Below are 13862 nucleotides of genomic sequence, written 5' to 3' on the forward strand. Positions count from 1 at the left end.
ATACTCGAAGCCTAGAAGTCTGAATGAGGTTCCCATTCAAATGATGTTGGGTGTTTGGGGGTGGGGCGGGGTGATTAGTAAACCAACTGAGCTTACACTGCATAGTAAGCGTCTGGATGCAGCACATTTACATCTAACAAGAGACCCCAGAAAACGTGTGTGTGTTTCTTAAACCTTATGTTCCGAACAAAAGGCTATCTCAGCAACAGACAATCAGCACTGCATTGCTCCCTGGGATGCGAGCAACACACTCAACTGCACATTTCATTCTTCCTCAGCTCCCAGCACCACAAAGCCCCTACTCTCTTTCCACTCCTGGGTCCCCAGATTGCTCCCTAGAAGGGGGCTGGGAAAGCAGAAGCCTAACGTCTATGCCTGCGCGCTGGCAGCCCGCACCGGGGGCCCCCAAGGCGCTGCGTTCCCCTGCCGGAGCCGCCTGGGGGTGGTAGGGAGGGGAGCCAGGGAACACGAGTGGACCGCACACCTAGACACACTTATGATTTTATTTATTCACAGGGAGGCGGGGGAGGGGAACTGGTTCATTCGGATTCCCCTCCGCCCCCCCCCCCCCCCCGAAGTTGTCTCTTCTTGGCAGATAAAGTCATTTTCTGGCTGGTGCCAGGGGCCCAGGGGAGAGTGCGGGTGAGGGCCTGGCTCTCAGGGCCAGATCTTGTCCTGTGCGCGGAGTCGAGGGGGTGGGGAAGGGTGGACCGGCCGCAGCTGTCGAGAGGGCCGGGAGCGGGCAGGGAGGGGCCGGCGGGCTAGAGAGCCGCGCAACCCTGTCCGGGGCCCTCCAAGGCCGGCTGCGGAGTGCAGGGGCCGGCCGGCCACGCGTGGGAAAGAAAGGCCCCCTCCCTTCAAGGCATTGCTCCCCTTTCCCCAGGCTGGACCGCCCGGGAGTGCGGGCAGGGAGACCTCCGGGTGCCCGCGCGCGTAATCATGACCCCAGGGCCCCCTCCGGGCCGCGCGAGCGCGTCGGCGAGGCTGGGCGGCCGCCGCGGCCCGGGCCGTGTAACATGACCCCAGCGGCCGGCCGGCCAGCGCGGCGCGGCCATTGAGCCCTCCCTGCCCATGAATCTCTGGCGCGTCTCTAGCTCGCTCGCCCGCTCGCCTCCCGCCTCCCTTTCTCCCCCTCCAGCTCCGCGGGCTCCGTGCGCCTCTCCCTCTCCCTCCCGGTCCTCCCGCTGCCCGTCTCTCTCCACTGCCCGCCTCTCGCCACTGCCTCCCGTCTCCTCTCCCTCACGGCAGCCTCCGTCTCTTTCTCCCTCTCTCCTTTGAAAACTGATCTTTGGCTCTTAGTGTGAAAGTGATTTGAATTTGGCTCGGCGGCGCTCTGCGCCTGCGCCCAGCCTCTGGCATGCTGGCTCCTTCCAAGCAGCTGTTTTGGGTTTGAAATTCCAACATGGCAGAGGCTGCAGTCCGTCTTCCCTTCAAAAACTTGGAATGATTTCAAATCATAGGCACCTTCACTTAACCCTAGCTTCCATTCATCAGCAAACACATCGGATCGATGCTACGCTAACCTATCGGCTTTTCGCTCCGTGCGTTCAGGTAAGAGGAGCTTCGTAGTTTTCTACCATCTGTTTAAATTTTTGTTTTTGTTTGTTTTATCTTTAAAGAATATAAATAAATCCAAGACCTGTGATAAAAAGAGATCTTCGAGTTCTGCCGTAAACATTAAATTTAATTTTCACTGGTTTCTATTCTGTACGCCAACCTGCTGCCTAATTTCTCTGTACAAAGTAGCCCTGAAACATTATAATGCATATTTTTGCTGCTTAATCATTGTAACAATAGTGTGGGATTAAGAGTTCGCGATGGCAAGAATCTTGTTTTCCGCTATATTGGGCTTACTTATGACTATCTTTTTACTTCAAAAAAAAAAAAAAAAAAAAGAAAGCGGAGCCTTAGGGTGGGGCTAGACTTTCTTCGGGAACTAACTTCTAAGTAAATAAGAAGTGTAAATAAGAATCTTGCACACACAAAAAGTTAAGGTTAAATTACAATCCCGTGGCTGGGGGAACGTGAAAATGTCAGAAGATCGGTTGCAGAAAAATGTAAGCACATCATCTTGGAGGGGGTACAGCGTGGTGGGCGTATTGTTGGCAAGGAACGGGAGAGAAAGATGTATAATTTAATGGTATATACAATCCACTGATCCTATTACCGTCCTCCCCGGAGCTCTTGTTAGTTTCAATGGGAGTGAGTGAAATTGACATGGACTTGCATTCCTGGTCATGTGCTTTTTTTCCTTTCTTTCTTCTCCTGTGATCTGAGATCCCCTTTTTGTTGATGTTGCTTTCCCCCTTAATTATATGCATGTAGGTTAAATGAATACCTGACGAAAGGGCCCACGTTTCAAGGCAGTGACATTTGATAGCTGAGAGGAAAAGTGGCTTTAATGAAAAGCAACCTTTGGAATTCCTGCTTGTGAGAAATCCAATTCAGCTTTTTGTGCTGCCAGCAAGAAATGATCAGTAGCACCAGTGTTTATGGTATGTCAGTTTTGGAATTTACTTCCTTTGCATCTAAATAGGAAAGACAAATTAAATAGCATGATAGAACCATTGAAGACTCTGCTTGGGAAACAGATGCTCATGATATATAATTCCTTTAAAAATATATGCATATTTTAATCTGTCAAAACGCTTGTTTATTCTTGCTATCACTTGTTTATATATTTTAGTTTTGATTAATAGATTACTGTAGTCTACTTTGATCAGTTTTAGTTGTTATCCCAAAGTTGCATATTACTACTAATGGACTATATAACCATTGAAGTCAAATGGTATGTAAATTAGTTAAACTCAGTGTGGGGTTTTTTGGGGAGGAGGCTGGGTGGAGAGGGGAGAGGGCGGGAGTGTGGGGAAAGACTGCTTACTAATGAAAGTATATCTATATATATGTACACACACAGAACTGGATGAATTTTTCTCAATCTGTTAACGCAATTTGACTATCGGCTCTCTCAATGATTGCACTTTGTGGAGTAATCAGTTCTTCTGAGTGTGTGTGTTTTTTTGGGGGGAGTGAGTGAGTGAAGGAATATCTTTTACATGAAAAATTAAAAATGTTTTGATTGCTTAAAATCTTTAATGCCTTTTAAGGAACAGTGGCAGTTTTTTTTTCCCTTTGCTTGCCATTCACTTGTCTGCCTGTCAGCGCTTTTTACTTTTAACCTGTGACAGAATTAAATAATCAGGCACTGAAATTGACTTTGTTTGAAATCGCTCTTTCCTCTTTACAAAAAAAATAAAAAGGTCAGATAAAGGGAGTGAGAGGGGGTTTTCAATAGCTCTTGTGACCATGTCGTGTGTACACTTTGTGATATTCAATTAAGACTAAGAGGGCACAACAACAACAGAAAGACCTTAAAAGTATTTTGCATAACCAAAGGATATGCTCACTTTAAACTGTTGTTGTTGCTGCTGTTGTTGTTGTTACATTTACTCCCACCAGCACCATTCGCCCTGAAAAGAGAGAGAGAAGGAAAGGGAGAATATGAAAGAAACAAATAGTGGGGCAAAGCTGCCAGGGGTCTGTAATGTGGCCGTGGTTACTGCTCTCCTATAACACAAATGTGAATACAAGGAAAGAGACTACAAGAGCCGCTGCGCTACATACACTTCTGGTTGGACTCTGGCGACTGTTGAGCTAAACACACACCGCTCTTACACGATAGGAGGGATTTGATTGAATTTTGCATTTGGAACTTGTTGACTTTGAAGCGATCAATAAGAAGACTGTTTATTTTAGATGCACATAATTTGCCCTCAGAAATGTTTTAAGGAGGAGAAAGCACAGCTTTTTTTTTTTTCCCCCGGAGCTGTTGGAGCGAATGGGATTGCCAGATGGGCGATTTCCCTCTGTGATGTTAAAGCTGTAATATATATTCAGAGCAGATTGGGCTGCTGCCTGTGATGAGGAGGATATTACATTTATAAATTTTAAATCGGAGCTCGGACAATGTGCTGAGAGCAGAAATTGGATGGTTTGACTGTTTACCATATTGATACTTAAATGTGATTTCTGGGTAGTAGTGATAATAATCATTGCAATAACATGTAAAAAACACATTGGATTAGGCAATTATATAATTCATGACATTTAACAGCAGATTTAAGTGTGTAAATTGCCCCCCACCCAGGCTCTGCTTACTATTAAATAATAGTCACATAATTTATTTCCCTGAGTGTCTAAATGCCCGTTGAGCAAATGATGTTCACTCAGGAGCCTTGTTATCACACACTAGAATTCTGGGAGAAAAAGTTTATATATATATATCTATAAAACAGACACTTGTGTATATGTATTAAGTGGCATTAGTGGCTCCTATTTTGTAATTCTCTTACTCTGAATATTTTTAGATTTTGTCTCAAATGTGTGGCCTAAAGGAACCAGAGCTACAAACCTAAAAGGCTGGAAAGTGGGCAAGTGCTCACACTCTGGCAGCTCTGCTGTTGCAAATTAAAAGTGTGTTGTGGTCAGGAAATGAAAGCTACAATGTCTCTTTTGAACAAGTCGTTTATCAAGAGAAACATCTATCAGGGACTGCCTTGTCACATTGATCCTCTAAAAGTTAAGTCTGAGGTGGAAGCAGCTTTGATGTTTTTGATCCTAAATTTAATACGTAAGAAAAAAAGCAAGGATATTTTGACCAGAGTAGATTAAAAAAAAAATGTTTCCAGGAACCAAAAAGATATGTTTATTAGTATCATATTATGTGTAAAGTTTTTTGGACACAACATTTGGAAGGCTGAAGGAGAAACCCCAGCCATTATAAATGCCCGGTTGTTAAATATATATTTATAGTACATTCAGTTATGGCTAGCTTTTTGGTTCACATGGATGTTTTGAAAATAGATTACTTAAAAGGAAAAATTATTTTGAAAGAGTAGTTTGGAGCAATATGTAGAGAATTGGACTTTCATTCATTCAAATTTTAGAGTTACCCTCTTCCCTTCATCCTGTCTTTTACTACTTTATGTCTGTTTCCTATCTTCTTTACATGTGTGACATATTCACTTTTATTTGGGAAGGAAACGTTTGTATTTTTATTTTTTTTCCCCTATAAGAATCATTTCCCAAAACATGCTTGCTCACATCATCTCTATTGTTTATTAATTGTGTATGTGGATGGTTATCAATATAAACTACAGAGACTCACAAGGCTTTCGGAACTTCAGCTTAAAAATATAGGTAGGTAACAGGTTAAATATGCCATGTATTCTTGAATACTGGATATGCTGCATGTGTTATTCAAATGTTAAAAGGTATTGTTAAGAAAATGACCAAGTTTAAAAAAAAAATGTTTGCTTTTTTGTGTGTGTATGTGAAAGCAGTTAAAAGCAGCCTACTTCATCTTGGGAGGCAAAGATATGAGAGAAGTGTTTCTTTGAAATATAGTTCATGGATACCTATACTGCTGGTGGCTGGCTACTTGCTGTTTCATACGGGTCTAGCAACAACTAGTGATAGACCACAAAGAGTGTGGTGGGAGTTTTGGGAAGTGTGATACTTGCTAATTAATCATGTCTGAAATGAAAGAATCATAGCAGGGTAATAAAGTCTCATTGTTGTTTTCCTGGAAGAGAGTAAGACTTCTGTTTGGAAGCTGTACGAGTGAGTTGACTTGCTTTTCTCTTCTCTTAAAAAGATAGTTTGTAGGGTCTCTTTGAAATTATTTCAGGAACCATCTTTTTTTGAAAACAGAGAATAGTTTTCTTTCTCCTGGCTGTACCGAATCGGTGAGATTCTTAAAATTGTCTCTCATATCTTCTGAGTGAAAACATACACTGTTTTTCTTTAGTTATATCAAAAACTCCAGCAGCTAAGTTTTCAGTACTGTTTCCCGCCCCCCCCCCCGCCCTCCCCCAAATAGAAAATCTTTTCTGTTGTTTTTATTCATGTTAGGCAGGAACTTTGAAAACCTTTTTGTAGGCAGGTACTTCTGATAGATGTACAAGAGAGAAGAAATTTCATTAATTACTTTTAGATAGCACAAAAATATGAGCAGAGGGGAGAAAACAAGTCGTACCTCCAAGAATCTATAGAAAAAATCTGTGTAAAACTTGAGATTTCTAAGATAGTTTAAAATATTAGCTACTTGAAAAGACGAATGAATAATATCATTATTGGTAAATTCTTTTTTTTTTCATGAGTTTTGGGCTGTCACCTTTTAGAATTTAATATTTTGCTTAGTTTAAACATGGGGACAGATCCTAAAAGTTTAAGTGTCTACAACATTTTGCAAAATTTGTATCTCAAGGTGAAGACGGCTATGCTAATGAGTCCCTATTTTTGTCTGTGTTTGGATGCCTTGAATGATTGCCTAATTAAGTAATCAGTTTCAATGGTCCAAAATCAGCAGAATTGCTAGATACATTTGAAACAATTGCAGGTCTTTATGTTTTATACTTTCTAGTTTGTTCTTAGAACCCTGGTTTAATAGAAATGTTGACTCTTTTGCCTTTGATCAATATATACTTGAGTATGAATTTCACATACACACTTCTTTTATAAAGTACCACATTTATTGTTATAGAGCTAATAAATTTAATTACCTGGAATTTAAATTGATTTATAAATTTCGGTTTGGGAGAAATTGTTCTGCAGACATTTGTGTGAAATATTGATGTATGCTACTGATCAATAAGACTTGATTCATCAGCATATCTGCTTTTTTATCTTGAGTCATTGATAAACCAGAATAAATCAACGGCAGAAGAAACTGCATTTTTTTTTTCAGTTAAAAATACTTAATGTAATTGTCTCTTCCTTTTGGGATATACAAAAGCTAATGTTTTATTAAAATCAATTGAACTTAGAAATTATTTTTAGGTACTACTTGGAAGACTGTAAGTCCAAAAATTATTTCACCTTTTAATTAACTCTCTCTCTCTTTCCCCTCTCTCACAGACACACAGATTCTAGTTAAATTTTTTGTCTATTGAATAAGAAAAACATTTGTTTGGAAGACTGAAAACAAATGCCTGTTTAGCAAGTACTTTTCATGGTTGAATTTTGTAATTTTATTTCTTTTTTATCTAAACGAATTTTTATCATTCACTTTTTATGTAACTTATAGTAGAAATTTCAGGCACAGCTGCTTTAACATGACTGCTGATTACTGATCCTTTTGATATTTTTGATGTTATTTAAATAGCAGTTGTACTTGAGGGATGCTTACTGCATGGAATGCAGATAGTAGAAATAAGGAGTAGGCAAGAATAAGGTAAAAATAAATTGTACTGATAAGTTTGAAGCAAATCAAAAGCGGGTGGGTATGCTAAGTTTCCTTAGGGCAGCACCACAGGTGCCTGTTCAGGAAGCTCTGCTTCAGCACAGCACATGCTTACGGTACCTGTTGACGGTAGTCTTAGCCGAGACACTGAGGTGGCAGAAAAGATAGGTGATCAGAAACCATCCAAACATGAGATATCATATGGCACTTTCTTTTAATAAATATTTACATATTTTGTGCAACAAATCTGCTTGTTGTCTTGTTGCTTGAATATTGACACTTTCCTTAACATTGCATATGGTGGGCTGTCGTTTCAGGGCATATTAGAAGCAGTAAATTCAAAGGAGAATTTCAAGTCAGATGTATTTATGTTAAATATATGTATAAATGGATATGTTTGCTTACAATTGAGCTACTATGACTTTCACAAAGCAGTGAGAGTATCGCTGCCTCCAATCATTTTTGAAACTGATAGATCTTGAAAGTAGAATGATGATTTAATACATACGAAGGCCCAAGGTTAAACTTTTTTTACCCTTCAACCCAGCTTAAGTATGCATATTGTTGTTAGGAGATCTTTTTTAGGAAGTATCTTTTATAATCTTGGAAATTTGCAGCTTGTTAGGATTTTGTTCTCATTTTTATATCATGAGTAGCTTCTATTAATTGTTATTAGTAACATATAACTTACAAAGAAGGTTTTCTTACTGCAGAATGCATAATGTACAATACCTATAATGTGTTTTCTTTTCTCCGGTATCTTAATGTTGAAAGTTCCTTTCCTATGAGTTTTGATTTCTGCTGGTAATTTGTATATTTATTCTTTTCCGCTTGCGGAGGATATATTGCTGGCAAGAGAACAGAAACTGCATTTTACTTCACCCATCAAGAAAAATCTTTTTTTTCCTGATTCAACTAATGTTTGCCTTATGTCAACTGGATGCTTTTTAAGGAACTGACAATTGATTAAATGCCATATACATATAACAGTAAACTCATCTGAGAATGAGTGACCTCTACTTTCATGCTTTGGTCTGTGAAGAAATATTATTCACGGAAACAGTGCCATTCAAAATAAAAATTTTAAATAGTGTAATGTGAAACCATGGGTTTCTAGATGTTGCTGTAAACTCTTTGCTGTTCTTTTGAATTATTTTTACCGTCATCACACATTGTCACTTTCACCTGAGACGTAGTATGCAATTCTGGCATTTGGTGCAAAATTAAAATGTGGGGCACCTTGTTCAAAAATTATTAAGAATTCGAGATTGTATAACAGCAGAGCATTAAACCAAGTCCAGGGCCCTTCTCTCGGGTGATCCTGGAGGCCTGCAGAGCACAATGAAGCTGGCCCTGCTGTCACGACTCACAAACTTTTATCTAGGGCTTGCTTTGTAGAAGTCACTGAGTTTCTCACTTGGAGACTGACTATTCCACAATTATTCCATGTCCCTCTGTCTAAAGAGATACTAATGGTTGTTCAGTAAGAGAATAGATGGGAAAATGGACCATTTGGTATCTTCTGCTCTTTCTATACATGAAGTGGTGACTGAAATATTTTTCTTTATCTCATGTTGCCCTTTGATATGTGCTCCCATATATCACATTTATTTTTGTGCAGATATTCTTTAAAGAAACTGTTTTGTGATTGTTTGCGCACAGATACATACTCGGAACATGTATTCCCTACACATGGGGCGATTGGGCAGGAGGATGGATTTTAGTGAGATTTGTAAAAGAACCTGGGAGTTTCTCTATTGGCATGTACCAACACTAACCCCACCTGTTTCAAGTACAAGTCACATAAATATTTTAAATTTAAGATTTTAAATTATCTAAACACATAGAAAATTCTGACCATTAAAAAATAAAAGCACCACTCATTGAGTGCTAGGCAGGGAAGAGGAGCAAACACAAAAATAATTATCTTATTATAATAGTAGCAGTATTGATATTTTGACATTAGAGAGTGGCATTTTAGCTATATAAACACATGGTGACAGCTGTGGTAAAGATGAAAAGTAACTCTTTTATGCAGTAACATTAACATTGCAGTATGTTACGTTCAAATCGTGAACTTGGTTTCTGCTCTTGAATTGGAATAACCCTCTTCTCCCTGAACAAAGCAGTTACCATTTATGACTCCTTTCTCCTTTGGTGTGAACATTCTGTGTTGATGGTTGGACAAAACGTTTACATTGTGGCTTCCCAAGATACTTCTCAATGAGATCAAGCTTCATATTGAGATACCTAAAACTAAATTTTGAAGTCAAGCAGCTTTTTCAAATCAAAACTGAGATATGATGGAATGTCCAGCAAGTAATGGATCTGAGTGCACTTGAAGTTGCACCATTTATTTTCAAAAGATATTTCTCACATCAGATGACTCTGCCAGGAAGGGAAATATCAAAGACCTCGGAAAAGTAACTATTCTTTTATGTAATCCAAGACTGGGGTGAGGGTGGGGGGCTTTAAAGATATTTCTGAGGAAGAAAAAAAAACCTGAACTTATTTTGAATGCCTTGCTAGACTTCGTGGAGAGAAATACTATACGTGAGACCTTCTAAGGAGAAAAATCTTTGCCCTGTGTAATAGCAAGGCATTACTCTCTCAGCTGATATGTACTTTAAAGAAAAGAGGCTTGGAAATAACTATTACAACAGTGTTCCATTTAATTATAAATTCACATTACAGTTTAGGAGTCTTCCGGATTGAAGGCCTTGTAAACTTGAAATATTTTAATAGGTAGTTAATCACAGTGCATATTTTTAATGTTCTATGTTGTATAACTTATCTCCAGATTCTGTAGTACAATTTAAATAGGGACCCTTCTCTCACCTTCTTCTATCCTTCAGTATGTTGTATTTTCATATTGTTTGGCTTTAAAAAGTATTAAACCAGGAATCTAGGTAAATATGTGTCAATATAGTGCATTGGTATGCCCAAAATAGCTGTTTTAGTTCTCTCTATTCAGTTATTCTTCCTTTCCATTTCAAATTGAAGTTAAGATTGTAAACTCTTTCTCTTAGATCATATACCTGAATGATGCTAAATTATAAACCTTAATTAAGTATGATTCACTGATTTTAATCTTACAAGATAATTATTCTGAGTAGGATAAAAGGTTCCCTTAAGATAGAAGGCATTTTCATTACAATCCCCATTTAAGATCAAACAAAGACTACTAAATAAACAGAGTACTATTATTCTTTTAAGTTTAATAAGTTAATACTTTTGAATTTGAGTATGTGGATAAAGAAATAATAATATGGATAGGGCGGTCTTACTGTTTCCAAACATTAGTGCTTTTGATAAATTTTACTGAGAAGAATTACACGGATCTAAAGGAATCTTTTCAGTGAAAATTACAGTTTTGATCATCTACATGAAATATGCTCTTGTGCATGTGCACAGATACATTTCTTTGTGAGCGTATCGATGTCAGGGACGCTTTTGGTATTTCTTTATGAGTAATTAGGTTAACGGGGTTACTTAGAAAATGTATCTTTTCCTGGAAAATGAAAAATTACATTTAAGCAGAGATTAAAAAGTAGAACATATTCATGACTTTAAGTACTTAAAATGATATTTTATGAGTCATTTTTAAAGAATAATACCCAATATGTAACTTGTTAAGAATAATAGCCATTTTTACTTTTTGAAGCACATCTATATTAAAACTGACTTTCCATTCATGAGTCACAAATCTGGAGTCAATTTTAGGCCCAATTTACAAAAGATGTGGGTCTAATCCCCCCCGCCCCACTTCTGCAGTATATGCCAGTAGTGTTGGGGCAAAGTTCTCTTTTAAAGAGGTATTTTCGTTTGCATTATTCAGGAGATTAAGCAGCATATTTGAGGGAATACTGATATGACCCAAACATAAATGTGGGGACCCTGAATGGCCAATATCCTTGTATGAAAAACTAGAAGGAAAAAATATCACCAGCTTTGGAATTTTATATGTGTATGTGAACAGTACTTGTTCTTTCTCTGGAAGATTTTAAATGTACTAAGAATATGATGTGTTCCCTAATTGGAAAAATATGTTTTATATAATTCTAAGAGTAGTAATCAACTGGACATCATTATGAGTTTACTTATGGATGGTAAGATAGTATAGTAGTAAAGAATCTTATTCAGAGAAAGATGTTTAGACTGAGCTAGTGTCTCTAGAAAAAAAATTCAGTACATATGCAAAATCCCTTTGAGGATTATTATTTTTTTAATGTAGGTGTGAAATTTCTATCAATAACATTTAAGCAGTTAAAGTAGGAAAAAATCTAATGTCGAAAGTTTTTTTTTATCATGCTTTATTCTTTTAATAAGTCCTCAGTGAGTACATACAATGCATTAATGCTTTTTAAAAAAAATTCTAGTCTCGTTTTATTTTGGTTTAGCATCAAAATAAAAAAGATTTAAAGGGAAAATTGTTTTTACTGTTTATTTTAAAAAATGCCCAGTGAGAACAGTACAACATGTGGTATAGGTTTGTTCATAGCGATGGGCAAAAATCTACAATTTTACCCCAGTATAATTCTGTTTCCTTGAAATATACCCTTTTATACCAGATGCCACTATTATTAAACTATCACCTGGGAAGTGTTGATAATGTATAGTTGTAATGCATATGTATACCTAAATATATATATATATTTTTTGTATTTATCTATACTTTCTGTCAGTCAACTCTGCAATTGTCCTTGTGCTTCGGGCCAGGGAGAAAAGGGTTTTCTTTCTATTTTACTATTTGCAAACTCATCAGGAACCTTGTTGTCTCATCCATCCTCCTGCTGCTAAGCTCGTCTTACCCATACCTGTGTACTGTTTGTAAGGGCTGGGTTTTTGTTTTTTTAGTATTTATCTGTAGGACTGGTTATTACTTGATCAGCTGGAAAATCAGATTTCACTTGAGCCACTGGAATATGCTGTTTAGATCATGAGGAGGTAGTTTGCATTAATTAAGAGGATATTCGGCTGTGTAGTGGGAGGAAAGTATAACAGCATTTTTTGGCATGAACAAAAGGTGAAGGACAGCTTGTGGGAATTGGGAAATAGCTAAGGAAAAAGAAATTAGGGAAGTCGATGAGGAAAGCTAATGGTAAGTACAGTTTTCATGTGACTATTGCTAAAAATGATACTGGTGATTTAAAAATTAAATCTTAATAAAATTATGTGAGAAAACTGATCATTTATTAGGAATTAGTGACTAGTACACATTAAATAGCATGTAGAACTATTATCTAAACAATTTATATTTTCCTTTTTTACAATGAATGGCAAGTTCTATATCAAATTTTGAATATATAGAATTTGCGATTACCTCAATTAAAAGAAATATTCCCCTCTCCCTTTCCTCCATAATTTGAAAAAGTATAAAATGTATACATGCCTTTAAAGATGACCCATATCATTCAGACTCTTTTTTTCCCCTCAATATATTTAGTTTGGTTAGAAAAATAATGCATTTATTGTCATTACAGGAGTTCAAGTCATTAAAATAGATAGATGTATGATTTGATTTGATTTGAACAAAGATTGATAAATTTTATATTTACTCTGTAAATGCTGCTGTACCTTACCAACTGAAACAAAACAAACAAAAGCTTGCCAAAGCCCTACCTCAGACCAGTTAAATGCAATTTTGGGGGATGACTAATTTCTCTCAAACTCACCGAGTGATTCTAATGTAAAGGTGGGGTTGAGAACCACTATTCTGAACCAAAATTTCATACATTTCATGAGATCGTAAACATTTTGCTTTTAAAAAATTCTTCCTGGTTCGAGGTCATAAAAATAGAGATAACTATTTAGAATTGATATGACTAGAGATAGTTCATATTCTGGCGAAAGTTCAAGAATAATTTGTGAAGAATATTGAGAACCTTGCCACCATGCTGGAAGAGTACCTCAGTAAAGTGACAATGATGAAGAAAAATGTCAGCAGAAGTCAACAATCTATCGTATTTGTGACCTTTGGTAAGTCACTCAACCTCTCTGAGCTTCAGTTTACTTTGTTATAAAAGGCGACTTGATCTGATGACTGTTAAGACTTTTTCCCCAGTCCTGTATAATCCACGACTGCTTGGTAATAGACTAGTGAGCTTGACTAGCTTGGAACCTTGCTGGTGGCCAATGGCTGATGAAGATTTTTTTTTTTTCTTTAAGAAATTCCAGAAATTGTCTTGGAAACAATGAATGAAGCTCAAGGACCATTTGTCACTTTGTTAAGCCCTTTAGGAGGGATGGTAACCATTCATTAAATGCTTACTAATTGGTTGCAAGTAATATGTCAGCAATTCTTACATCTCGCGAGTTGATGAGTATCACTTAGCCAATGCTTTTTCCCTGTAAGAGAAAGAAATTGACTGACAAGCAGATTAACTTAAGCAGTAGTGGAGTTAGGGACTTGAAAACGTTTGAAATATATACATACAAATTATAGATCCATATGAAAGTTGGATCTTTATCAAACTAGAAGCAATTCCATATGTTCTCTACCATATCCCTCACTAGTCTTTGTTCATCTTCTTTTTACTCCTTGGAATGCCCTTCACCTGTTGAAATTCTACCAGGACTTTGATATTGACCTCACATGTTAAATCGTCTATGAAAACTA

The 13862-nt window shown here is 37.4% G+C and overlaps 1 protein-coding gene across 3 annotated transcripts in view; it reads left to right on the forward strand.

Moving 5' to 3' along the window:
* Window positions 1-600: 600 nt before the first annotated feature.
* Window positions 601-13862, forward strand: part of FIGN (fidgetin, microtubule severing factor) — a 119405-nt gene continuing 106143 nt past the window's right edge. For 2 of the 3 annotated variants that reach the window (XM_023529726.1, XM_011358409.2), the window contains exons 1-2: window positions 601-1551; window positions 2326-2495. Coding sequence is in view for 1 of the 3 variants with exons in the window: in XM_011358409.2 (XP_011356711.1) it covers window positions 2471-2495 (25 nt within the window). In the remaining 2 variants the exon portion in view is untranslated. The remainder of the gene's footprint in view (window positions 1552-2325; window positions 2496-13862) is intronic. The other variant, XM_011358415.2, reaches the window with a different exon arrangement.

This window comes from Pteropus vampyrus, unplaced genomic scaffold, assembly GCF_000151845.1.
Source record: "Pteropus vampyrus isolate Shadow unplaced genomic scaffold, Pvam_2.0 Scaffold2, whole genome shotgun sequence".
Lineage (NCBI taxonomy): Eukaryota > Metazoa > Chordata > Mammalia > Chiroptera > Pteropodidae > Pteropus > Pteropus vampyrus.